The following is a 25,641-nucleotide window of genomic DNA, read 5'->3' as shown; positions in this document are numbered from 1 at the left end:
AAAAAAAGTAAAAAAAAAAAAAAAAAAAAAAGTGTACATGGATTTAGACCAAAATGTGTCTAACATTCTAGCGTAAGGAAAAAAAATCAATTCTGCTACAAACCGGTGATATGAAAACTCCCTTTATTTGCAACCAGCTGCATAAGTTTTAGAATTTTAGTGAAAAAAATCCCCTAACATCTAAAACTAGAAGTAATGTACATTGTTCCACCTCATGGTCTTCTCTTCCATATAATAAAATTGTTCCATGAGGATTTTTTTTTTTAAATTTTCAGTCTCCTTATTTTAATAAAAGCAATGCGATGTAACAAAAGCATATTGAAGCATATTGTGATTCACCTTACTCCTCCCCACCCCAACATATCTTGTCTCTTTAATGCATCATTTCATAAATCAGTACCATTAAAGCCTTAAACATAAAACTAATTCCGATCTGAAAAAGGTACAAAAAGGCACATAAAATCCCAGTGCTTCTGTACTGTAAAATTCAAGTGTAACTGAGCTCAATATTTTTTTCCAAACAGCATTGGATCACTGATATTCCACGGAGCCCAAACTGGTTTGCAGCCTATGCCAAAGCCTTCAGCAAGCACTTGTGCTAGTAGACTACAAAGTTAAAGCCTAGCTTCTGTATGCTTTTGGGGAATATCAGTTGAAATGTTTGTACTTGTCCAAAAACAAAGTTCACTTTGAAGTTCAGTCATCACCTCCACCGTACATGTCAGCAAGTTTCTTGAAACGTGGGCCCCAGTCATTTAGGTAGTCATAGTCTTGCTCACCACCACTACTTGAGGAATTAAGAGAGCTCAAGGATCCAGCAGTGGAGCCACTTCCTTCATAGTCAAAGACTAAGAGGGAATCATATGGTGGGGCTGTAGGGTCATTGTCGGCTGCTTTAAGTCCCTGTAATAATGAGAGAGAGAAAAAAAGATTAAGCTCTGTATCGGAGCGAGGCAACACGTAACTGGAACATTGCAGTGCTCTTATCTACCAGCCACCACTTGAGAAAATCTAGTTCTTGTTCTTCTGCAGTTCACATCAACCAGAACGGCATGGTTCATGTCTCTGCAACTCCAGCAAGAACATATTTCCATTTCCTTTAGAATGGACACGTTTCTAGGATTTAGAGCTGGACGTTTTAGAATAACTGCACACACTGTTCTAACAAAATCTTGAGAACATCACTGAACTTGGAACGATGCTAATAAATATACAGTTTCTGAGCTGTACAGCTCACAACCTGAGGCATGAGCAATATGGGACTGGTTAAACAGACAGATGGGGAAGGAGAAATAGGCATGTTTGCAAAGATTTGCTTTAACAGCTATCTCACATGGCCAATAACGTATCCACTGACATTGCTGGCCTGCAGTCCATCTGTGTGTGCCAAAAGCCGTATTTAGTTAGTTCTGCAAAATTCATGTGCCTCTGTAGGCTGCTGTGAGATAAAGGTACAATATGTTGGCTTAAGCCGCATGTGCTTTGCCATTACCATCCATAAGATTCCACCTGCTCCTCATAAAACACACACAAAAAGAGACATGAAAGCTAAATGCATTGATATAACCATTTCTGTTTCCTCATTTCAAAATATTCAAGCTATAAACACACAAATATTAGGTCTTCAGCAATTTTAAACTTCTACCCTCTACAGCTGAATAACTCAAAACTAAACCCAAAACAAACTGAACGAGGGAAAAGTAGAGTAAGAACCACACTTCTTCCAGAGGACAGACTCTCCTCTGGTTCCTTACATAAGTCCAAACCTAAACAGTAAATTTAATTTTAAAATACAAAGTGATTGCTCTGTGGTGAGCCACACTTAGCCTGGGAAAAGTTACAACTTGAACATAACAGGCTACAGCCTGAAGTTATAAGTAAAAGCAAGCCCCCTTGTGTTTTGGATTTTTCAGCCTCGTAGTTTCTTCCACAGGATTAGCAACGATTTTTCAAGACCCTCCGCTTTCAGGATGGATCTACTCTGGCAGCTACTGATGAGGAATAATGTGACTGCCAAGGTTCTTTAAGCCTTAGCTAGGACTTCAAGTTGCTCCCTGTTAGATTAATTTTAACCAGTGCAATCTGTGCCAATTTTCTTGTTAATTTTTAATGCTCATTTATTTCTTTAAAGAATTGCTTTCTTATACTCTTTTCTGAAGGACTGAGTATGCCTCCTTTGAATTATTTAAGATGCCATTTTTACAAATTTATGTTTTAGACTAAACAGTGCATGATAAAAATCCGATGTAACGGAAGCGTCTGATTTTTTTTCCTCTGAATATATATATACCTGAATCTGTTAATTAAAGCACATAGTATTGATAAAAGAACCCTGATTATTAGCACCTAAAATCATTCAGAAGTGTGCAAAATGTACCTAAAATAATTCTGCAAATCAATGCTGGAAAGGCCCAGCATAATTATCAAACTAATGACCTCCAATCAAGAACGTATTTTGGATTTAAAGTGATCGTTTCGCGTAGTACAACAACATCAAGCATGCTATTAATAGCCAGTATTAGAAGCATAATTTTGAATTATCTGATAAGAATAATTGGTGATGCTTGTTATCTTTCTCTTCGGAGTTTTCCATCCTGACAGTCACAATAAGGACGAATGATTCAAGATTCCTAAAAGGCAAAGGCAAGTACATGTTGGAAGACTTCCTTCGTCCAGCTTCAAAGCTTCAAACAGTCCTAAGGCTTTCTCTTTATTTCTGCTGCTGAAGCAGAAATGTAAATTTAAGTCTTAAGCAGTAGCTGGCGTTACAATATTTGCACCTTCACTTAAGCCTGCTTGGGGTGATGTACTCCCATGCTTTTTGGACAGAGGTGACAAGGAAGGAGAAGGCTTAAGGAGTGCTGATGTAGGAATCTCAGGTGTTTCTGTGTAAAAGTCATTTACAAAGGTGGTTTGGAGAGGAAATGTTATTTCCCTGCAGTTCCGCCTGGGAACAGAAGAACAGTGAAACACGGGATATTAACTTACTACAATTAAAAATTCCTCAGACTCTCAGTATAATGACTGAACATTAACTAACTTAACTTCAGGATAACTAAGTTCTTTGCCATATTTTTACAGCACGTTAAGATGATTAACAAATACCACAACTTTTTATATCCCTTCTGCTAAGCATATTCTCTGAACTGCTGGGTTCTACAGCATGTCTGAAGCTGGAGATGCTTGGTATCAGCTTTGGCAAAGGAATTGGCTTATGAAACTCTTCTTGGTTTCAGTACTGCCACTTTTTTGCTTACTATGACATTCCTTCCAGTGGGTGGTACCACAAACTACTGTGTTGGCATGACTGAGAAAGCAAAAATGGTTGCCTATAACTGCTTACACTGTTTTTGCTGGAGTAGTATTGTCAACCAGTCCTCAAAAAATTCCTTAGTATTTCTCAGAGGTGCTCAAGAACTTCAGGATAGTGGATTTGCTGTTGTATTGATTACAGATTCCTGATCTGAAAATCTGCAGTTTCCACTAGTTAGAGAAGGTTACTCAGTAGCTGAACTGTGGGGGCACGTGCTTGAGACCAGATGATCTCCCTGGAAGATGGAGAACTAAGACATATTTCTTTGCATTTGCTACACAAGCAATGCACAACAAGCAGTCACTGAAGAGAAGATGATGTGACATCCAGTAAGGTCATGGCAATACAAAGGTGAGTGTGAGATCTACGATAGACTGACTAGCAACCTCATTTATTCCTCTTCCTTATGTGTTGCAGTTCCTTTCACTGATCAAGAGATAAAGAGGAGGAAGAGGAAAGACTACAGAGCCTTAACAGAAGAACGATGGCGACCTTAAGCTATACTTGTGTAACTTGCTTGGTCTTGCATGTACTTGCTTGGTCCCAAATTGAGTGAAAACAAAATCTGCAAGATCTCAAAATAACATGAAACTTTACAAAATCTGATCTAATGCTTTTATTTTTATTAATCCTACTACTTAATCAGATTCAACAGACTTTTGATGAGAATGAAAGAATAGAGCCCTACAAGCAAGTATGAAAGATTATTTCAGCTTGTTTTTTTACTTGACAAGAGACAACAGAAAACATTGAGGAACCCTGTTCTGCTTAGAGGTGCACTGTATCAATAAGTATTTACTAAGAATGAATTGAGGGTCCTTCACGTTCTCATGGGATGAGACCTTCAGTTTGTAATTTAAATTTACCTCAGGCTATGTCCTCTATTGATTAGAAATATTTTCTTAGTCACAAACTCTCCAACACAATAATTTGTTTTAAGATTTCTAGGGACAGCACAGGTGGTTCTTGAAAATGAGCCTAACAAAGCTTCTTCAAACAGGTCTGATTTATACTGTCCTCCAAATCCTCACTATTCTTAGCATTAATTACGCTCCACATTCTGCAGTTTATGTTTTAAAAAGCTCAAAATGGAAAACAATGTCTACAGAGGATTCTTAATAACACATGACTTATTTCCCTGTCTTGTTTGTACACTGAACTGGAAGAAAAGGAAGTTTTTCCCTCGCCCCCCCCTTAAATTAGAGATTTATCTACCCACTGAAACAGACAAAACAAGAAAGTCCCCGAGGTCATTTAGCTTATGCCTGCAAAACATATTTTGATTATAAGGCACCTCTGGAACCTTCTTATTTTACAAAGTTCATGTTTTATTTTAACTTTGCAAGTGTTATAAAAATACTTGAAGGCTCTATCCTACTTGTAACTTGTTTTTCAACTGAGAAGTTATTAGAACACTACAAAATAATCATACTTACATATGTCTCATTGAGTTAGGCAGATTTAGTACAACTGATGATAGCTAGAAAATAATACACTACAGGAAACAAAGTAAATACTGCCAAAGGGAAAAAAAAAACCCACGAAGATGATCCACTAGGTCTTTTTCACCTTTTGTTCCTCTGTCATAGGATCAAGAGGAAAAAAACACCCCATGGTGGTGGTAGCTAAGTCCTCAGTATCTGAAACAAATGATGTACGGTTATTTTTTGCCAAGAAGTTGGAGTAATTCAGTAGCTAGTTTGAACAATACTGGCACTGTGTCTGAGGTACTGGTGAGCATTCAACAGACTGAATTAGTTCCCACACACACGGGCTAGAATCCCAAAGGTTCAGACAGTCATCAGCATCTCTGATGACAGGGCCAAGTTCTCCAAAATACACGACTGATCTCCACAAAGTGTTGCATGTTTTCAAGCCAACAGGGTAAATGCAAACTTTGTTACAGAGGTTTTGACAACTGAAAGGCAGCCCTTCTTTGTTTAGTTAGTGACTGGGTTAGTTCGGGAAGTGGTCTGGGTTAGGGCTGACCAAAAGAGAACTTATGGTGTGACTTGTCACAGTAGATCAAAGTTCTTTGCCTAACCATGTTAAATTTGGATGCAAAGAGATATTAACTTTACCCTTTCTTATCTTGCTATGTCTTCATTTATTCAACATAAAACTGAGAGAAACTTACCGATTTGTTCAGGCATAATCTTGCTGGGGCTTACAATGCACTGCAAAGGGTGTTATCTGAAGCGAAGCTGAAAACCTGTGCAGCCTAAGTGTTTATGCATCAGATACTGATTTTTTGCAATATTAACTGTAATAGTGACTACTATAGCAAACCATTTTTTTTTTCTAATTGACTTCTTAGAATCACATTTGCCATGGCAAATTTTGACACAATACAAATTAAGATACAACTACTGTGGAGAAATAGAATCTTCATTTTGCCCAGTGTTCTGGTAAAACAGAGCACAAAGAATCCTTGGCTGTAACTGTGCACTTAAGAGAGGGTTAGGTGAAATGCTCCTTAGTAAAACAAAACTGAAATCCTAAGAAAGAAATATCTTACAACAAAAAGAAGCTAAATATATAGCATTTGAAACACAGAATCTACATCACATAGTTTTGTTCAATCTGTGGAGGCAACTGATTTACCAGTTAGCTTGCTGATAAAATTGCCATGCCTTAATTTTGTATATAAATCTAAGGTTAATTTTGTTTTTGAGTGAATATTATTATTACTATCATTTTACAATATAGAAATAGCTGGAGGAAGCTTTCTCTTTTAGGTGAAGAGAAAAGGGAAGTATAAAGGAAGGTACTAAGCTAATACAACAGAAAGCAGTAAGAAAACTGTAAGAAACTACTGTTTCTACACATTTACGATAGACTCTTCAGGAGTGACAACATACTGAAAAATAGCATTGCTCAAACAGCTTCCTGAGTAATTTTAAAATTGTATAAGGCTGTACAAACTCTGTCCCTTCTCTGGTTTTCTAGAATCACCCTCATTCCTCATCTAGGATCCATACGAGTGTGAATGCTGCTGCAAAGATGAGAAAAATCAGGGTACTGAGGATCATGAGCTCACTGCCACCGCTTGCCAGGTTGGGAGGGTCTGGACACGCTCATGTGAGAACAGGAAGGGAAAGTGATCATCTGGAAGAAGATGAGGGGCCGTGACAACATTCTTGTGCATACACAATCTTGGGCATTTTATTATCCCATGACTCCACTATATTACAAAAGCCAACTGTATTTGTAATATTTAGAAGTACAAGGTATGCAAAAATCATCTTTGCTAAGCTACTTCATTCTAACAGAGGTCTTCCACAAATCTGGATACTCTTAAAATACATCTAATTGGAATAGCTTATGGCTGGTCACCTCCCTTTACACAGTATTGTTGTGTATCTCATTAGGATCAAACTCCATTTTATGCAGCTTGCTAACTCAGACGAGACTTAAGTGTATCAGTCTGTTTTTTCCTTAAAACAAACAATAAGAAATATATCTGGAAAAAACCAGATCTCTTCAATGCTTATCTGGCGAGTAATTGCTGAAGATGCAAGAAAATTAGAGAATATAATTTACTACTATTAATCTAAAGAATACCGAATTACTAAACCATAATTAACAACTTAAAAATAAGCTAAATATTTGTTTTTCTGTAATTAATGAGCACAAGAAATTCATTCTGCTGTCTTAAGTTACATAAAAATCAATGATTTAAGACTGACAAGTGATTGAAATAACGAAACAAATATTTGTGGTATTATTCCTTTCAGAAGTGCGAATAATCTGCTTATAGTCTGAATCTTACTTACATTTATCTTTATTAATTTGAACAATCAAAGATAATGCAAAGACTTTTAAAGCTCTATGACAAGTATTAAAAGCACTTACATAACATTTAATTTAGCTGCCCTGCTCACTAATCGTATTTGATGGAATTCTTTTGGCCTTACTGAACGTACAGAATTTCCACTACTCTCTGGATTCAAAGGGTAATGTATGAGGAAAATGAATATGAACTACTTCTATTATTAAATTACTCTGAATTAATAAATGAATTTAGGCTAAACTATAATTTTGTTAGTCTATTTATTACTTGGAACCCAAAGAATAATCCTGCTTGGAGATACTGTGGTTGCAGCTGATAACGTATTATGAATGTAATTAATATAAATGTGGAGAAGTTAATTGATATATCTTCTCTTTCTGTTTGAATGAGTTAATTAAATTTGTCTGCACTTTAAAAGAACGTATTTACTTCAATCTAGCAAGACAACTTTAATTGTTTAAGTAAGTTTTAAAAAGTTATAATGTTCAAATTTAACAGCTACTCACGCAGAGTGCAATTAAACAAAATATAAAAGCTTACAGATCATAGGAGCAAACTCTTTCTCTTTTACCTCGTTAATGAAGTCCCCAATGTCCCCAGGATGAGGAGCAGCTGATCTGACTGGATACTGAGGTTCTGCATGGATTGGCCTTTCATCAAGACGTCTGATTCCAACAGGTTTGATGGCGTCTGGTTCTACAGTGTCAGGCTGCTGGAGCTGGCTCAAGTCATAATCCTGCAAAATGTGAAGCAGAGAGAGTTATGTTGGGAGAATTTCAAATGGTATCTCACAGCGGAAATACAAGGAAAGAGAAAAGGGAAGTACACAGAATCATTTCATCACAACTCTTATTTTCAGGATTGTAACACGTACTGAGAATACGTCTAAAACATAGTTACTTGGAGGACATTATTTGATTTATACTCCCTGAACCTGTTTTGATTCTGTTCCATCAGATTTGTAGTGGTTCTCATAAATTTTCCATTGAGAAGAAAGGATTTGTGTAGTACTATTAAGAGACTAAACACTTTCCCTAGTAACGATGATCTACTGCGCAGAGCGAAGATATCAAATCCAACTCTTATTTTTCTAAGGAAATAAACACCAGACATTCTCATTCTGAGAAAGAAGCAAGTGCACTGCTCTGTAGTATTTTATAATACATTCAAGAATGGAGTTTAGGACTTTCTGCTGATTTCATGTGGCTCCCATAATATGAAAGCCAAAGGGGGAAAAATGTCATAAGAAGTACAAAGCTCCTCAGATTTGGCCTTAATTCTAAGCATTTTCTAAAGATTACTTGTGGATCTGTTCATTAAGTACTTGATGCCACAGTTTCCAACTCTGGCAGACTGATGAAGCTAGCATAGCAATACGAATTCCAATAAGCAGTATATACGTATATTAAATTTTTAATTAGATGAATATTTATGCATTTAAGATAGATATGTCTGAATACTATTTGCACAGCGTGATGCATTTCAGCACTGTCATTCACCTCGCTGTAGACATGCCTAGAAGGTAGTCATGCTCAAAGATGCCTTTGCACGAGGCTCTGGTAAAAATGCGGAACAAAGAACTGGACTTAAAGGCTTAAACTAAAGCCAACCATCCATGAGTTACCAGCAGACTGGGGCTTCACACCAGCTCTACTGTACGCCAGATGCCCTACACCACAAATAGTCCAAGCAGCTGAGAAGCATTCTAAAATAAGTTCTTCTATAATCAGCATATATTTTTCAACAGTGTTTTTCCTAGTAAAAATCTTGTTTGTAATCTCAATTTGCTGTGAGCTGTCTGTACAAAATATTACATTTTCACTGGTTCCTAACTGACTCCTGAGAAAGAAACACATACTTCCACTGTCACTTCATGGAACTTAGGAGGCCTGTTGAGAGTATTACTTTACCAACTGTGGCCCCCCAAAACAGACCTTTGAACAGGAAGCGAGGTCTTTTGACTGCAGTGAAGGCAGTTCACTGGGAGAACTTTACTATCAGATCATTACACTTTCTAATTTGCTTCTTGGGTTCTCAACTGACTGCACACAAATACATAGTCAGAAAGGTGCAGCAGCTCCACTGAGATCTTAGAACGTAATTTCGTATGTTTTAATTAAATTACAAGTTCCTTGGGGCAGGCCTGTAACATTAACCCTTTGGTTCATCAAGCACGAAACAGAGTAAGTCATTTTGATGAAGTTGTATGGACCGGAAAAAGTAAAAGTAAAGAAAGTAAAAGTAAATGGAACTCTTTATTATGTAAATTAAAATAGTTTCAAGACATACTATCAGAAAATCATATGAGAGTAGAATGTAGTTTTCAGAATTTATGAATATGTATTAAGAATGCTTTTCATACGCTTCTTTTTAATGCTAAATATTTTCACATGGAGGAATTCAAATAGGTATGGTTAAATGAAAAAATATATTGAAATCAGGAAAATCTCTCTGGTCATTTCAGTTTTATAATGCTATATATATATTATTTATATATAAATATATATTTATATTGTTATAAACATTTTATATATACATACACAAATAGAATCGTAAAATGACTTGGGTCGGAAGGGATCTTAAAAAGAACAACCAGTTTCAGACTGCCTAATGCCCCACTGTAAACCTCCAGGGATGGAGCATACACAGTTTCTCTGAGCAACCTGTTCCAGTGTCTTACCACCCTCTGAATAAAAAATTTACTAATATCTAATCTAAATCTCTCCTCTTTTAGTTTAAAACCCATTCACTCATTCCTGTACGCAAAAGCTCTTTTTCTGATTAGTGGTCATACAGAAATACCATATTAAACAAGTCAGAGTCTTCATATTTAAGGTTATTCTCCTGTGTATACGTGTAGTTTGAGACATCTCTGAGCTTTATAGCTACAAAGACAGTGAAGATTGCCATCCTAGTGGCAACAACAGGGCAGAATGTCTCTTTACTTGGACTCCCACTTCAAATTTCTTTTCTAGGATAATTTATGACACTGCCTTCCAGACTTCTATCAGAGGAAATTTATTTTGCAGGTCTATTAAGTGTCTGGACAGGAAAAAAGAGATCCATTGTGCTTATTACCACAGACTCCCAATTCTCTTGTATCATTAAAATCAATACCAACTGTACATCAGTCAAGTATGGCAAGTCATCCACCATCTCTTGAAACTGGCTTAATGTCGTACAAACACAGCATCATGAAATGTCTCCAGCCGTTTCAACATTCTGTCTGAAGCCAACCCTACTCAATTACTGCAAAGTAAAAAAAAAAAAAAATGTTTCAAAGACCCAGGGTGTAAGCTGTTTAGAGCTGTAGAAATTCCATCTCTTTGCTCAATGTTGCATTCACTGCTCGATAAATGGAAAAACTTTTGCTGTATTATCTAAAGCTCCTGGAAAGACTTTAAGGTTAGTCTCAAGCAGAGTTTAACATAGTTAAGTGCAGAAGTGACAGCTAAAAGGAAAACCGTGTCATATCAGAGAGAGAACAAAACATGCTGAGGTAGGTTGGGACAGCCAGCTTAGAGCAATGTTCGGGGTCATTATTTCTACTCTAATTCAGAAGCAGAAGTCAACAGTTTTGTCCTAGCTCCAGCCTTCTTCCATGTCATCTGTTCATCATTTCAATCTGCAGAGGGATTAATGAAGAACAAGAATAGGTCCTCTATTGAAAACACATTTGAGTGATGCCTGCTAGCTTTTCTCAGAGGCATTTATTTACTAATTTCTTTGTTAGCCCTAACTCCACTAATTTTAGAACAAATACCTTTCTATCCCTTCATTAAGTTTGGATTTGAGCAAATTCATTCAGAAAGTTTGAATTTTTTTTCTTTAGACTTCTGGATAAGCTTAGATGGTTGATGGAAAGAACAATCAAATACTGTTTCTTTCTTTCTTTCTTTCTTTCTTTCTTTCCTATTGGAAGATAGCTAAAGCATTAGATTTTGTTTATCTAGCAAACTCGGGCCTTCAAGAAACCAGAAAATTACACTGACTTGGTTGTCCAAGTCTACAGGAAAACAGAAGCCTCTGATTCAATGACAGGGATCTAAGCGAAGCAAGCTGACTGACCTCTCATCTTTCCTCTTGCTTATAAAGGGATCTTATACAGCTATATGAGACAATACAGCTACCTTTTAGATAATTGGTGGCTAATGAGATGACTATCTTAATGTTTTATCAATATAACTTGATGCAACCACAGACGCTTCTGTTTCCTTAGCCTCTTTTGAGATCACTGTTTACTCTTTGTGTGAAAAAAAAAAAAAAAAAAAAAAGAGAACAACCAACCCAAACCCCACTATCACCTGTACTGAAACAGAACTTCTGTTTTTGATTTGTTTTTGGTTTTAAGGAAGAAAATAGTCAGGATCTCCTAAAAAGGTATTTTACCAGAAGCTGCATCTTGTCAAATTAGGCTATCCTCAAGCTCCCTTACCACAAAAGAAACCAACCTCGTATCAGCCCAATTACAAAAACTAACACTATTAGCTATTCACTTTATTTTAGACAGATTTAAGCAAAGACTTGCACCATTAGTAGCTCTGACCTCACATTCGTGAAATGTGAGACCCAAGGCGACAGTACTAAATGACAAAACCAGCTACCCAAGCCATGCAGATTAACCACCTTACCAGCTGTGCAGACAGAAGAGACCAAAAATCCTAAAAGCTTTTCTTTTTCAACCTTTACACAGCAGTTGGAAGCACTGTTCACATATCTCAACTTGAATAGAAGAAATGGCCAGAACAGAAGAAAATGCCATTTTATATTCCCTAGTAATCACTGATTTACAAAGAAAAAGAAAATGCTTTTCCCTTAAACAACTTCCTCTTGTGCAAAGCGGCCATTCATTTAATGGCACTTGAGTAATAATCCCTCTTACAGCAGTCATCAGCTGTGGCAGTGGGAGAGAGATATTTCTAAAGAAGTACCTCACTTTCTGGCTGCAACCAATCTTTGGAGAAGGTTTGAAAAAAAAAAAAAAAAGATAATCCAGGAGATAGAATTTCCCAGAAGCTTCTACTTAAAAGTTAACTTTTTCTCCTGGATTAGCTGTTCTGATTGTGCTTGAATTTTAGAAGTTGTTGGCAAAAGCTTAAATTGAAAGTGTATTACACTAACTAGACGTGCTCAATACGAATGCGTACTGAAATAAAGCAGAATTCCAAATACCAGATTGAAACTACCAGTTAATAAACCCATAGATTTTTATGCACAGATGGGGCGATCTTAAAAACAATCAAACAAGTTTTTTTTAATTTTTTTTTTTAAAACCTCTCATAGAAAGAAAGCTTTGGATACATATGCATACAAGCCTGGACATATGACTCATATAACAAAAATACAACATCTGTTTCTCATTTTCAAAGCATATGGCCTTTGTGAAGACACACAGAAGTTCTGATCTATCCTCATGGAAGAAATCAATTTAATTGTCACTAGTTCACTTAATTCGATTATGACAGCTGTAAGTGGCATTCACCGGACAAAACCAGATGCAGTGCTCTAAGAGTGTGTAAAGCAGCACTGGCAGAAGTCTGCATTTCACACATCCATTTTACAGGATGGTATCTTAGTATAAACCCCATTTTATTTCAAAGTTAAGAGAACAGAACAAACTATGACTTGAAGTACCTACGGAAAAAATGCATGGTCTGTTTCTCCTCCGTATTGCAAAGATAATTACTGTCTACTCCAGCAGAGAATTGGGGCAGGGGGAGTAATGGAGGAAAAATTAAGGTGAAAGTTCACAACTTTAAAAGTCTTTTGAAAACAATGAAAAGGAAGTGAAAACTAATCCTCTAACCATTCTACCCCAAAACCCACCAAACACCATCATAAATAATGCTGAGCAACTTGCACAAAAAATATTGCTCGAGTTCTGCAAAATGCTTCAAGCCCCCTAAATTTTTCATTTACTGAAATAATAGCACTCCCAAAAAGGAAAAGCACGTGGGTCTGACTAGATGCAGGCTGCAGGTGGAAGGCTAGTTAAAGTGTCTGCACTAACAGTCGGTCTTTATTTGCAATTCATTTTTGATTACTTGCTGCCATATTCCTTTTCCCATTTGTTTTTATTGTAGATAAATCTGGAGCAAGTTAAGCATTTTTAAGATAACCAAGAAGCTCACTTATCTGTTTTAATGAAAAGGTGAAAGTTAAACTCCAACTGCAGATAAAACACAATAACAGTGATGTAGGTTCTAGACAGTATAAAATAAAATACAGAACAATTTCGTAATGGAATTATGGAAACATTACTTTTCCATGATGAGATAAAGATTCACCAAAGAATGATAATAATTCCTCCACAGGAGCACTGCATGAGTCACTCACTCGAAAAACATGGTCTAAGTAAGCAATCACTATTCTCAAAATAACTTCCTCCTGTTTATAATATTACAGATGCCTAGGGATACCTTAACAGCAGTTATTTTATTCATTATTGTTCGAGTTTTTAAATGAAATATTTTACAGTCTTAAATGCAATACAGAATAAAGGTTAAGAAGTGAGAGTAAATGATCTGAACACTTGGGATGGTAAAATATAATCGCATGGATTTATAATGTTGATAAAGTAGCTCAGAAATGTTGTTTTTACGACAGAGGTTATGATAAGATCCAGCATATAAAACTGATGTAATCTGAAGACACCAATATCCAGAAAGTTATGACATTTAGAAAAAAAAGAACTATTAAAATACAAATGATTACTCAGTACATTTTTATCAATGACAGACAAATGCTGGAATAAAAAACTATCCTTTTTCACAAATGAGAAACTGCTGTTTAGAATTTGGATCCATTCACACCTAAAAGTAGACTATTATGTTTTTATCATCTTTAAAATAATTGCTACTATTTCATTTCTCTATATTAATGTGTAATAAAACAGGAGAAAAAGCAAGCTATCGACTAATGTCTGAACAGACTGTAAGGAACAGTGATTTAGGAAGGAGCAAGCAGAGTTCTTAGTAAGAAAAATACTTCTAATGATAGCAAAATCACTGCTTTAGAAACTCTTGTATTCAAGCGTGATGGTCAGGTTAAAATACATTCAGGACAGCCGAAAAGAAATGGTTTCAAGGCGTACCACTTGCTGGATAATTTGCTTCAACAAGACCACTTGCATAACTATGCACTATTAAAATTCAGGAAACACCACAGAACTGGACTCAAAGGAGATGTGAGGAGCATCTTCCGTAGTTGTACTATAGAAGACTCATGAAAAAACAATTAAATAGTAAAGAGTATGTATCACAGTTATCAAGCTGATGTATGCAGCAAGTATCCCAGCTGAGCACCCGCTGCCGCAATGTAAATCACATGAATAGCTTGAGACACGTGGTAAAACGCATTAGTGATGTTTATAGCTTGTGATCTGCCATACATGCAAACTATGTGGTAGACGTGCTAAGTGCTTTAACACTCAGCCAACATAAGGTTTTTGCATTTAGAATTGACAATAGCGTTTCAAGCTGAGTGTACATCATGCCACCAGGACTATGTCAGTCCTTTATCTCTCACACCTCCCGTCTGCTAACAACTACAGGCTCCAGATCATGTGGCAGTTCATTATCAATCAAGACTGTCACTTCAGCTTCAGAATTTGTCCTTACACTTGGTACATTCATTTCAGAGTATGGCAAACTGTAATGCCCCTGCCACACATTGCTGGGTTAAACATTCAGAAGGAATAAAACCCCAAAATCCTCTTCCCAAAACAGTCCCACTGACTTCTGTGGAATGGTGGTGACCCAAAGTAACTCACAGTCTGGCTCTAACAGGTAGCCACATTGTTAGAACTGGAAAATATTAAATGAAATCCTGGGAAGAATAACAGACTTTTTACCCTGAGTATCTCTTCCCTGTCTTAACACTCCCCTCCTTTCAGCTGCCAGAACAGTGGAAAAAAACCCACAAAAAATGTTCCTGCCTGGACGAGTGCTGTAGAGCTTTCAGAGCCAGTTTTTCAATCTGTATTTCCAAAAAACAAAATTTCAGGTGAAAAAAGGCCAAAACTCTACTTGTGTTGACAGCGCTCTGCAGTGGGAGCAAGCGGACATCAGTTATGACCGACAGATATAGAGCTTTTCTGGCTTAGGGAATTAAATGCATTTTTCTCTACTGTAGAGTTCACACAATTCTGTGTAGATCATTCCAGGCTAGAGAAAGACGACGAATCATTCCAGAACCTCAATTTTCTTTACAACCATTCAGTCTGTCAGTGAGCAAAGCAGGTCAAGAAAGCCTCAGATTGGATTAACAGGAGACAGAATAAACTGCTCTTTGACGACAATCTTCTCAACAGAATTAATTCAAAATTCTAGTTTCAGAATGGGGAGAACACATGCAAACACAAAAGAAGACCAAGCAGGAATTCCACTTTCCTGTTTGACAGCAGCTATGTCTCAGAGGAAGGAGCTGGAATTTGGAACTAATCAAATTTGTTACTGGATACGTTACTCTGATTGCATGGACAAAGAATATGAAAGCAACATGCTGAGCGTGCTTTAGGAGAGTGCTGTGACAGCTTGGAAACCCAACTGAATAGCACTTAAAAGAAAGAAACAAAAACTCACCTCCAAAATAAATAAATGACTTTCCAAGAACAAACCAGAAGTCTGAAAATAATTTGGTTTAGGATCCAAAGAATCTTAATTTTTTCACTTATCTTTGAGCCTTCCCAACCAAATCTTCTGATCACCTAAATATTTGCATAAGCAAGATGATGATGAGGCCACACTACATAAATCTTTCAAGTATTCATTCAGAAGAGCAGGTGATTTTAAAAAGGCCTAAATAATTTGCCTGTTATCTATAGGAAAAGGAATTTTAAAAGGTAAAGATTATGAAAATATCTGAACTTCTTAAAATATTCTGTGTTTTCACTGAGACAAGAAGCTTTGAGAATTCCCTTTTCTTTTGCTGCGCAGGAGGCATCCAGGCTTTGATGTCTCTGTGTTCCTTAGTCTCTCTGCACCGTCTTTGACCTAGGCTGCTTGGTCAATCACCGCTGATTTTTTTGGGGAGAGGGCAGCAAGAAACATTAACATTGACATACAGCATTTTCCTTTGTCGTTTGCTGACGATTTGCAGATCCAAGGTTGACAAGAAACAACGTTTTCTCAATTTTAATAGAACACTGGTCTTATGAGGCCTCATTCTGAAAATACATTTTTGATGGTAGTCTTGCATGCTTTCTTAGGAACACTCAACTTTAATATTTTAACACTTTAAATTTGAAAAAAAAAAGTCTTGATGGCCAACGCCTAAACAGCATTTTACAGTGCTTTGCTTGTACACGGTTTTGCTAAGCAAAGATGAGATAACCAGTTGTAGGGAACTTGTTTGGACACTCCAAAAGCTTAGCATACATAGTTCTTAAATCTCATACAATATGTGTGCAAATCCATTTTATAAGAAATAATAGTAATAGTGATAAATCAAAACTGTAGTCTTCCTCTTTCCCCAGGTGTGTGAGGAGTGAGGGGGGGAAGAAGGAAATCAAGAACAAGTGAACCTAGGAACTGTGATCATCTAGTTAAGCACCGACAGATCTAGATTTTTCTGTAGCAAACCATCAAGTTAAAGCATCTCCATGAAAAGCAAGATAGAAGATACTGCGACCATCCGGTCTAGATAGAAAATTAGGTGCCAATATGAAAGTTTGTGCTCTCTATTCAGACATACGATCAAATTCCTAATTTTTGAGCTGTGAAAGAAGCTACTCCCCTTTTTTTTCTGCCTATACAATTACCTAAAACTTGCTACAGAATTGGTTATAAAAGCTTGCTACATTTTGTGGGTGCTTTTACTTTCCTTTCCTGTGACATTTTGTATGTCTGAAGTATATAAACATCTTTCAGATCTGCAGACATTACAGGCCACTGCTCAAGGGATCAAGAGAGTGACCAGTGTATCTCAACTACGTGGCTGGTCATTACAATAATTAATTTCCAACAATGTCCTCAAAATGTATCTTAAGAAAGAAAGCAGGGTTTTTGTGGCTAAAAATCTTACGTTTTTTTTTTAATGAAGTCCTTGAACTCCCAGAACACTAAAATCTTGGTGCTCCCTTGACTCATTGTAAGAGCAAATGATTCTCATTTTCCATTTCTTACCAATTTACTACTGCACCGACAGTTCCTCCTTTCACTGCATGCGCTATGCTCATTCGTAGCTGGTGAAAGGTTGCATTTCTGGATGGTTTACATCCTGCTAATCTTTAACTGTGTTCACAAAACATTACGTCCTGCTGTGCTCCCCTGACTCTCTCTCTGATAAAAACAGCACATTCCCTGCAGAGGAGCACTGCGTACAATGGACAGAGGACTTCGGCACTCTTTTCAAACGATAATTTTACTCTTCCCTATGCTGTTACTACAAGGCTTAAAGTTTCTGATTTACAAGCACAACCTCTCCCAACACTCTAATAGTATCACCTACAATTTCCCACCCAACCGTAAAAACACTGAAAACTTTACTGACTCTATCCTGAGGACTGTGTGGTCAACAATTAACACCAAAACTACATAAAAATTGCTAAGCAGGTCCTCCAGGGAATTGTGGATGGACAAGAGCTGGGAATACATGAACTGGAAAATCAGTCCTCACAGGACAGAATTTTCTCGTTATCTCCTGTGCAATAACATGCACAAACTGGATGCAGTTCTTGTACTCAGTCTGTACAATCAACTGGAATATATGCAGTCTCGAAGGGTTGCCTTCAATTTATTAACACAAATGCTTTTCCAAAACTGCATAAGCTAAAGTTTCCTTTGCAAACTGCTGAAAAACGAAGTTATGCAGAAAAGGCAGGAAGTAGGAAAAGGACCTGGGGAAATGCAGGAAGCTTGGAAGTTACTAAGGAGAACAAAAAATTCAGACAAACCAAGAGAAGAGCAGAGGAAAGCCGCACGTGTCTGCACTAGTGAAGGGAGACACTTTTCAGATAACTGAAGTGCCAGATGAACATGACTGGGAAGGTGTGGAAGAATTATACTTGATTTTTCAAGGCTTTTTACTGGAAAATTTCTCAGGCTGTATTATATGCACTGTTCCCTTCATAATTATCACACTCACTTCTACCAGTAATAATGTGCATTAATCTACTGTTTGTCATGCTCATAAAGCACTTAACAAATCTCCTCTGAAGGAAGGAAACAACACTGCTTGGAAATTCACTAACTTAGAGGGAAGGTGGGGGGAGGGAAGAGAAAGAGGGAAAAAGTAGTTATTCTTAGCATATACACATCGTTCCTAGTCCTCTGACATATCAACGATGGTTCAACCAGAGGTGATGTGAGAGTAAATGCATATGGCACCTGCCTGGAAAGGTATTTAAATAAACACAGATGTGTCCTGACAGCTACTTGAAACATAAATACTTTCCAAGCTGAAATCCCAATAGAGGCCAATCTGTCAATAGCCCACATTACTGTACATCCAGAAAAACATTCACCTACCACTAAACTAGGGCTGTATTTGGAACAGACTGTATTAGCCACTCTGTACTAGTGATTCCATCCCAGACAAGGTGCAAAGAATGTTTAGGGTTTACAATGAGAAGGGATTTTTATTTTCATTTAAATGTTGGTTGGAATATGGCAAGAATATCATGACTTTTTTTAATTGTGTAAGCATGATATTGGTTTTACATATCATCCAAGAGACAGAAAATTTCAGTTCCCGCAACTGCAAAAGCAACATTTTATTTCAGGTTTTTAAGATAGTACTCATTGTCTTCAGTGTTATGCACAAATTAGATACTTATTATAATTTGTCAATAGAAACAAAATAAAGTGCAGAGCAAATTATGAGCCGACTACATAAGAAGTATTCATCATTCCTCACCTGATCCTCTTCTCCACCACCTTCTTCATCATATTTCAGAATATTGTCCCTTACATCATCTTCTGGATCAATTAAGAGCTGCTTGGCCTGACGCTCCTTATCACGGCGCTTCATCCATACCACGAACATTAAAACTAAAACTACGTGGCAAAAAGAGAAGACAAACACACATCTTGATTCTAAAGTATGGAAAATTGTCCAAATTTTAACCACACTACAACTGTTGGCTTTGGCTGCTCTGGATGAGACATTTCAGTAATCCAGGATGGCTTTTTATTTTCAAATTTCAAAGAAGGCAGCTTAAACTGAAGATACTTAGGATGCTTAGGATACTAAGGATACTATAAGCAACTTGATTTGGAAATCAATCACATATTACTTCCCTAAGTCACTAATCTGTTCTGTATCTGCAAAATAAACTTGTCATAAAGTAAGAAAAAACAAGCTTCATGACTCATTGAATTCAGAAGGAAATCCTTCCAGTAGTAATGAGAAATCTTGATTAGACTACCTGCATTTTTCCCCACTACAACCAAACAATATATGGGACTTTATACAGTGGCATACATTTTTAATCATTTACTCCCAATAATTTTTCTGTTATACTGATTGTTTACAATCTAAAGCTGTTTAAGAAAGCAGAATGAGAAAGAAAACAAAATGGGAAAGAAAACAGAATAAGTACACTATTTTCTAATATACTAGGTAAATTTCTAATTACACTGACACCTTCCTCCCATGAAGGTAGTTGTATCTAGAATGTAAATATATGAAAAAGATCTTAAAAAAATGCAAAGAATCCCTTAAAAGATGTAGTAGTTTCAGTAAGCGTCTACTAAACCAATACCTGTCATTTTAAGAGTGCCTTGTACCAGGAAAATCATTGTGCTCTGCTTGTGTACAGCCATGGTTTATGCCAGGCTCAAAGACTCTCCCTCTCACTGCCCACCCTCACATGACTCCTTTCCATCATTTTCTATGTTCTGGACTAGTGCACAGTATACTCTAAACAGGTTAATCTTTTTCTCATGTTCTACCACAATCAGAAATCAGTTAACCATAGTGTGTAGGAGAGCTGGCATCTAATTTACTACACTGGACAGATACTTAGTCATGATGTTTAGTCACTTCCCTTATTGAATGCACTCAGCACAAAAATAAAATACTAGCACAGCTTTATGTAGCACTTGAACAAACACACACATCTCTTTTTCCTGCATGGCTGCCAGCTTGTCAGGCCTTATATGAAGCGCTGTGATGCATTACTTTCCAAAATCATAAAACAGCCTACTTACATTAATCTGACACAACAGTAGTAACACCAGAGCGTTCCTTAGAGGCTGTGTAACCTACTGTGGGTGGTATCAAATTACACAGTACCAACAGGACCACTGACTAAACATCTGAGGGCTAATCTCATCTTCATCCTGGTCACTCACTGATGTAACATAACATGTGCCCTTCGGCACAGATGGAAAACTTCCTTCATAATCTCAGCATAGGGACTTTGAACTTGACTGCCAAGTATCCATGCAAATGCTGATTATGATCTTTCTCAAAAACTCCTAATCCATCAGAAAGTTTTCATAGTTGTTCAACAGCAACACTTTTTGTATTTGGGTCTTTAATCCCTCCCTGGTCTTTGTTACGGTACATGACACTGAAATATAAAATGGCACTTATGATACAAGAATAAAAGAGTTAGGACTGAGAGACTCATCTACTTACTGAGCAGGATGATGATACAAAGCAGAATTGCAATGATGGCACCAGTGCCCAGTCCTGCGCCAACAATCCGGTCAACATCAGTACAGTCCCCATTTATGTCACATTGGCAAACTTTCACTTTCAACACAGAAGTGCTAGATGCGTGTGGATTTCCAGAGTCTGTAATTACTATGGGCACATCGTAGATACCAGCCTCCAGGAACCTGATCCTTAAAGAGAGCTGGGCATGATCACCTGTGCGTGAAAACAAGCCACTTGTTAAAAGGAAGTGTGTTCATCATGTGTTTTTTTTTTTTTAAAAGGCAAAAATGGCTTTGCATATCACATATTTGGGTATTACACCCACTAAGTGCATGGCATTCAGGACAACAGACTTCCTTACTACTGTAAACTTCCTTAAAATTTCTTTTTCTCTGGGGAACTTGTGCCAAGTTTCTTTACTATTCATGTTAACCAGATCAGCATATATTATGAAATAACACCAAAGCAGAACACAGAAAAGAATATGCAACAGTTCCTTTAGCACAATTAAGATTTCTCTAATGTTAATTACCACTAATTCGAACAATGGTCCAATTCCTCTTAATGCTAGGAGGTGAATCAGGCAGCTCAAAGGCAAATGGGCCCGCATTTGGATCAATGTCAGGGTCTACAGCAGTGATGTTAATAGCATTAGGCTGCAGAGTTTCACAAGTGGTGGCTTCTTTTGGGTTCACTTGGGGAGCATTATCATTGATGTCCAGCAAGTGAATCTGAAGTGTGCCAGTTCCACTCATTGGAGGAATTCCTTAGAGAAAAAAGAACAACCAGGTATTGAGCCTGTTTACAGTTGTAAAATTACTTAAAATGAAACCGTAACAACATTTTTCAATTACAATGTACATGTTTCAGCATTCTGTCTTTACCAAACTGTCTAACACCATCAACATTCCTGCAAACACACAAATAATCATGTAGTCTACCCTTTGAAGAACTGCTCTACCCAGCAAAATTCAATACGTTTGCAGATTCACAGATGCAGGGGACCCCATTACTTTACTCGAACAAATAGCTAGGTTCCTTTTTCAGAGAAAGTCCACATCAAACGCTTTAGAGAAAAACATGCAGAATTTGCTGGAAAAATTCTTTATTAACTTGGAAGACTTACTATCATCCTTCATCACATGCATGATATTTAAATTCTTTCTAATACTTACTTTTGGCATGTGGATTCGTACTTCTAGACATTTTTGTTATCTATATTGAACGTGTGATGCTTCCTTAAACCTTGCTAAAGTCGCACATTTATGAGAACATGTAGCACTGAATTTCTCAGTATAATTAGCAATAGTTCTCATTCCTCCTGCTGTACCCAATAAAATATCCTTCCAATTCCATTTAATTTCACTATCCAGAACAGGGCCAAAAGGATAGAAATAGCTGACCTAGCTTTGTTATACTGTATCAGTTTGCATAATTTTACCATTTGTCTTCTCTCCAAAGTAAATAGCCTCAGCTTTCTCCTCCAATGTGGTAATACTACTAAATACACCTGTAGATCTTTCTAACACTGACTATAAACAGCGCAACATTCTAGCCAGTCTCACAGGGCCAATTTCTGAGCAAAGATCTTCATTAACAAACTGCCAAAGAGAAAAACACTTTTCCCTTTGCACTACTGCAGTCAGAATATAGAAAAATACAATCCATTACCCCTTTCAACAAGCCACTCCCCACAAAGCCATCAACCGCTACTGTGGTGAATCCAACTCAGCCTAGTGCAGTCTTGTGCAGACTTTCTCAGTTTTCTGTATAAGCTTGACTGATATATCAAAACCAGTGCCTTTCTCTGAACTTGTTGACTTATTTTTCAGCTACTTCACAAGTAGCTGGAAACTATATGAAGCCCGATACTAACACAGGCTTCTGACCAGATACATTCTAAGCATATCTTGTTTTCAGTAAAGTAGAATACCAATCACACAGAAGAAAGCTTTTTGAAAAAATATATGTTGATACATACCATTATCAGAGGCAAGAAAAGTTGCGTTATACATGTTGTTTTGCACATATATCGATTCTCTGTCCAAAACAGCTGTGGTTGTTATTTGTCCATTAACAGGGTCAATTTTCAGCCAATTTGCAGGATCCGAAAGTTTTGAGTACCTGTGTATTTTAACACAATGTGCTATTTATTTGCCAACATAAATATTGACAATAAAGATAATGTAGATGCTTGAATTTGTATTCTGAATGCATTTTTGTAATTTGGAGTCAACATTTTACAAAATTTCCATTTGCTAAGCTTTGTCACTAAAATTCGTGAAAACACATATTCAGGAATCTCAACATAGGATTGTTCTTGAGCGCCCTGCCATGCAAATTATCACATTACTTGAGTAAACCATACAACTACCATAAACTACATAATATCTACCTTCAGACTCAAAATACTTCATTAAGGATCCCTCTTGCTTGTTCTATACCTACAGAGTTGATGATACTAACTCTTATGTTATCACAGTGTTTGAAGTAGGAAAGATGGAGAGAAGTAACAACATACAAAGAGCTGTTAACAGCACTGAATTATTTTCATGCTTTCTGAATCACTTAATTTTCTAAAGAGCACTGGTTTTATTGAATGTTTCTCATGTTCATTTGAAATAAGGGCATCTTTCAAAACCATCCTTCTATCTAGCAAATTTGGCCTTTGACATTAATCAAGCAAAAGCTATCTTAGCTCATTAAAAATGTATACATCCTTACAGTCTACATGTTATCATGTCCACAATGCTTACATCCAGAAAAAAGTATCCTATCAGTTATTGCTAACCAATGTTAAGTGAAAATAAAATTTTAAGAACATTGGAATCTCTCTGAAAGCTAGAAAGAAGTCTTAGAGTTTCCTCTACACAAGCTAAAAAGTTGTTGGATGAACTAGGAAAGCAAGTCCTGATCCAAGGCTAATCAATCTGCCTTAGTTTTGTTGACAGTGACCACTTTCTGAATTAGGCATGTGCAAGCATGCTTAAAATTTCCCTGATTTTGCTTTACACTCTCCACTTTTCTAATTTAGTTAATCTTTTAGACATTAGGTGAATGGTGAACAAATTACAATCGTAGCTATCAGCACAAGTGTTTACAGGTAGGCAACAGCAGTACTGCAGATTACTGGTGAACAAGTGAGAAGAAAACTCCTTCAGATTTGGTCCACAGTCTAACACGGTTTTGATACAGCATCAAAACTGCTGGTTAATTTAAATTGCAAAAACCTTAGTTCATACAAGCATGTGACTGTTCCGACTGAACTCACTGGGATGCTATATCTACTTTAACACAGGTGCCTAATTTCACGCATCCTTGATGAAGTAGGACCTAGCATTAGAATTTGACCCTATCTACAGACCTATGAACACTGGTCAGATTATTTTTCCTTCATAGCCAAAAGTCCTTTTAGACAGTGCTGCTAAAGAGCTACAGGAGGTATTGCTATAGCTACATGTTGTGGTAAATCGAATCACTTCACAGTCTCTATGCTCCTCACATGCTGTGAAAAACAGATATTGCGTTGTAATTGTTAAGTAACTGTAAAATGTTTATATAGACCTTAGAGAAGTTTGCTGCATGTAACGATCTGGGTCCCGAGCAGTGAAAGTTGTCAACATGCTACCAGCAAGCAGCCCTTCTTCTTGACGTACGAGCTTGGGGTTTGGAACAAAATATGGACTCTCATTCACATCAATGACTGTAATGGACACGGTTGCTGTTGACTGAGGAGGATGCTGAATCCCCTTAGCCAAAGGCACTTGATTTTCCGCAGCTACAGTAAGTACAAACATCCTGTTGGTCTCAAAGTCAATGGGCTGGGAAAAGAGTGGGAAATGTTAACATTTACTCACAATAGTTAGACATTTAAAACATTTTTATTTTAAAGCACATTTTCAAGCAATGCTTATACTGCTTTTCTGAAAAACGAGGAAAGAGCTGAAAAGGAATAGAACCAACATAATACCTCAACACATAGCTGGGTTGGGGTTTTGCTCATCAGCAGTAGCACTTTTAAGGTTAGAACAGCTAGAAACCTTGGCATTTCTCGGATTTAACTTGCTTGAGTATTGACATTACTTAACAGAAGAAACAAATAGCTTCATCAGAAGATGACATAGGGACTCCCAGCTTTGTGACAGGCACTCATTTAAGCAGATGTGCCCTATGAGAAGCTCTCCAGTGGAGAGACTTTCATTATTGTAACACAGAAAGGCAAGTGTCCTATAAACAAGATTACAACCATACCTAGCCCCCTAGATCATGGATTCCCATGTCATTATATTTTACTAGAAGGACTCTCTGTAATCCCAGCTAACACCATTGCTGGTATCCCTACTACTCCCACTTTCAGACTTCAGATACCCTATAGTCTTGGGACTTCCTCACGGAGCCACGAGTCCAGTTTAAGGAGGAGAAAGAGAGAGTCTGAAGCTAGAGTTCCTTTGTTGTGCTGCTCATGGTTGAGGCATTTCTTAAGACTTGATTCTCACTGGTGCTATGCCCTGACCTTCCTGCACTAACTCTAGACTTATAGAGGCAATTGGCATGTGACAGCGTGAGGTCAATCAAGAGACAACCCAATCTTCATTACAAGTTGACAGATCAATTCACTGCACTGCAAACAGCCCTGTGTCTGGGTGCTTGAAGAAGTACTGCTAGTCAAACTGCAGAACTGCAATTCACCGCCCTAAGCTGATTCTTCTGTGCTGTTTAAGAGCCTCCGATTTCAGAGGATACATCTGACCCCCTTCTGAACAGACCCCTCATTCTCTTTCATTTGTAGGAACAAGTTCTTTTTCCAAACGAAGCTCCCACATGCTGCTATTTTGTTGTTAAACCAGGTCAGACATGGCAAAGCACTGAGACACAGTGGCAATAGAGGGGATATAAATTTATTTTTAACAAACTCTCAGTGAGTAAAGCT

At 37.2% G+C, this 25,641-nt stretch overlaps 1 protein-coding gene across 1 annotated transcript in view; it reads right to left on the bottom strand.

The window, feature by feature from the left end:
• Window positions 1-106: 106 nt before the first annotated feature.
• The window catches only part of CDH2 (cadherin 2), a 38,003-nt gene continuing 12,468 nt past the window's right edge, over window positions 107-25,641 (bottom strand). Inside the window, exons 8-14 of the mRNA XM_021383110.1 lie at window positions 24,276-24,532; window positions 22,693-22,835; window positions 21,244-21,477; window positions 20,691-20,924; window positions 18,963-19,102; window positions 7,678-7,842; window positions 107-903 (exon numbers count right to left, since the gene is read on the bottom strand). Coding sequence (XP_021238785.1) covers window positions 697-903; window positions 7,678-7,842; window positions 18,963-19,102; window positions 20,691-20,924; window positions 21,244-21,477; window positions 22,693-22,835; window positions 24,276-24,532 — 1,380 coding nt within the window. The 3' untranslated portion in view covers window positions 107-696. The remainder of the gene's footprint in view (window positions 904-7,677; window positions 7,843-18,962; window positions 19,103-20,690; window positions 20,925-21,243; window positions 21,478-22,692; window positions 22,836-24,275; window positions 24,533-25,641) is intronic.

The sequence above is a fragment of the Numida meleagris genome, unplaced genomic scaffold (assembly GCF_002078875.1).
Source record: "Numida meleagris isolate 19003 breed g44 Domestic line unplaced genomic scaffold, NumMel1.0 unplaced_Scaffold340, whole genome shotgun sequence".
Classification (NCBI taxonomy): domain Eukaryota; kingdom Metazoa; phylum Chordata; class Aves; order Galliformes; family Numididae; genus Numida; species Numida meleagris.
The sequence above is the reverse complement of the archived record's forward strand: the minus strand, read 5'-3'. Positions and strand labels throughout refer to the sequence as shown.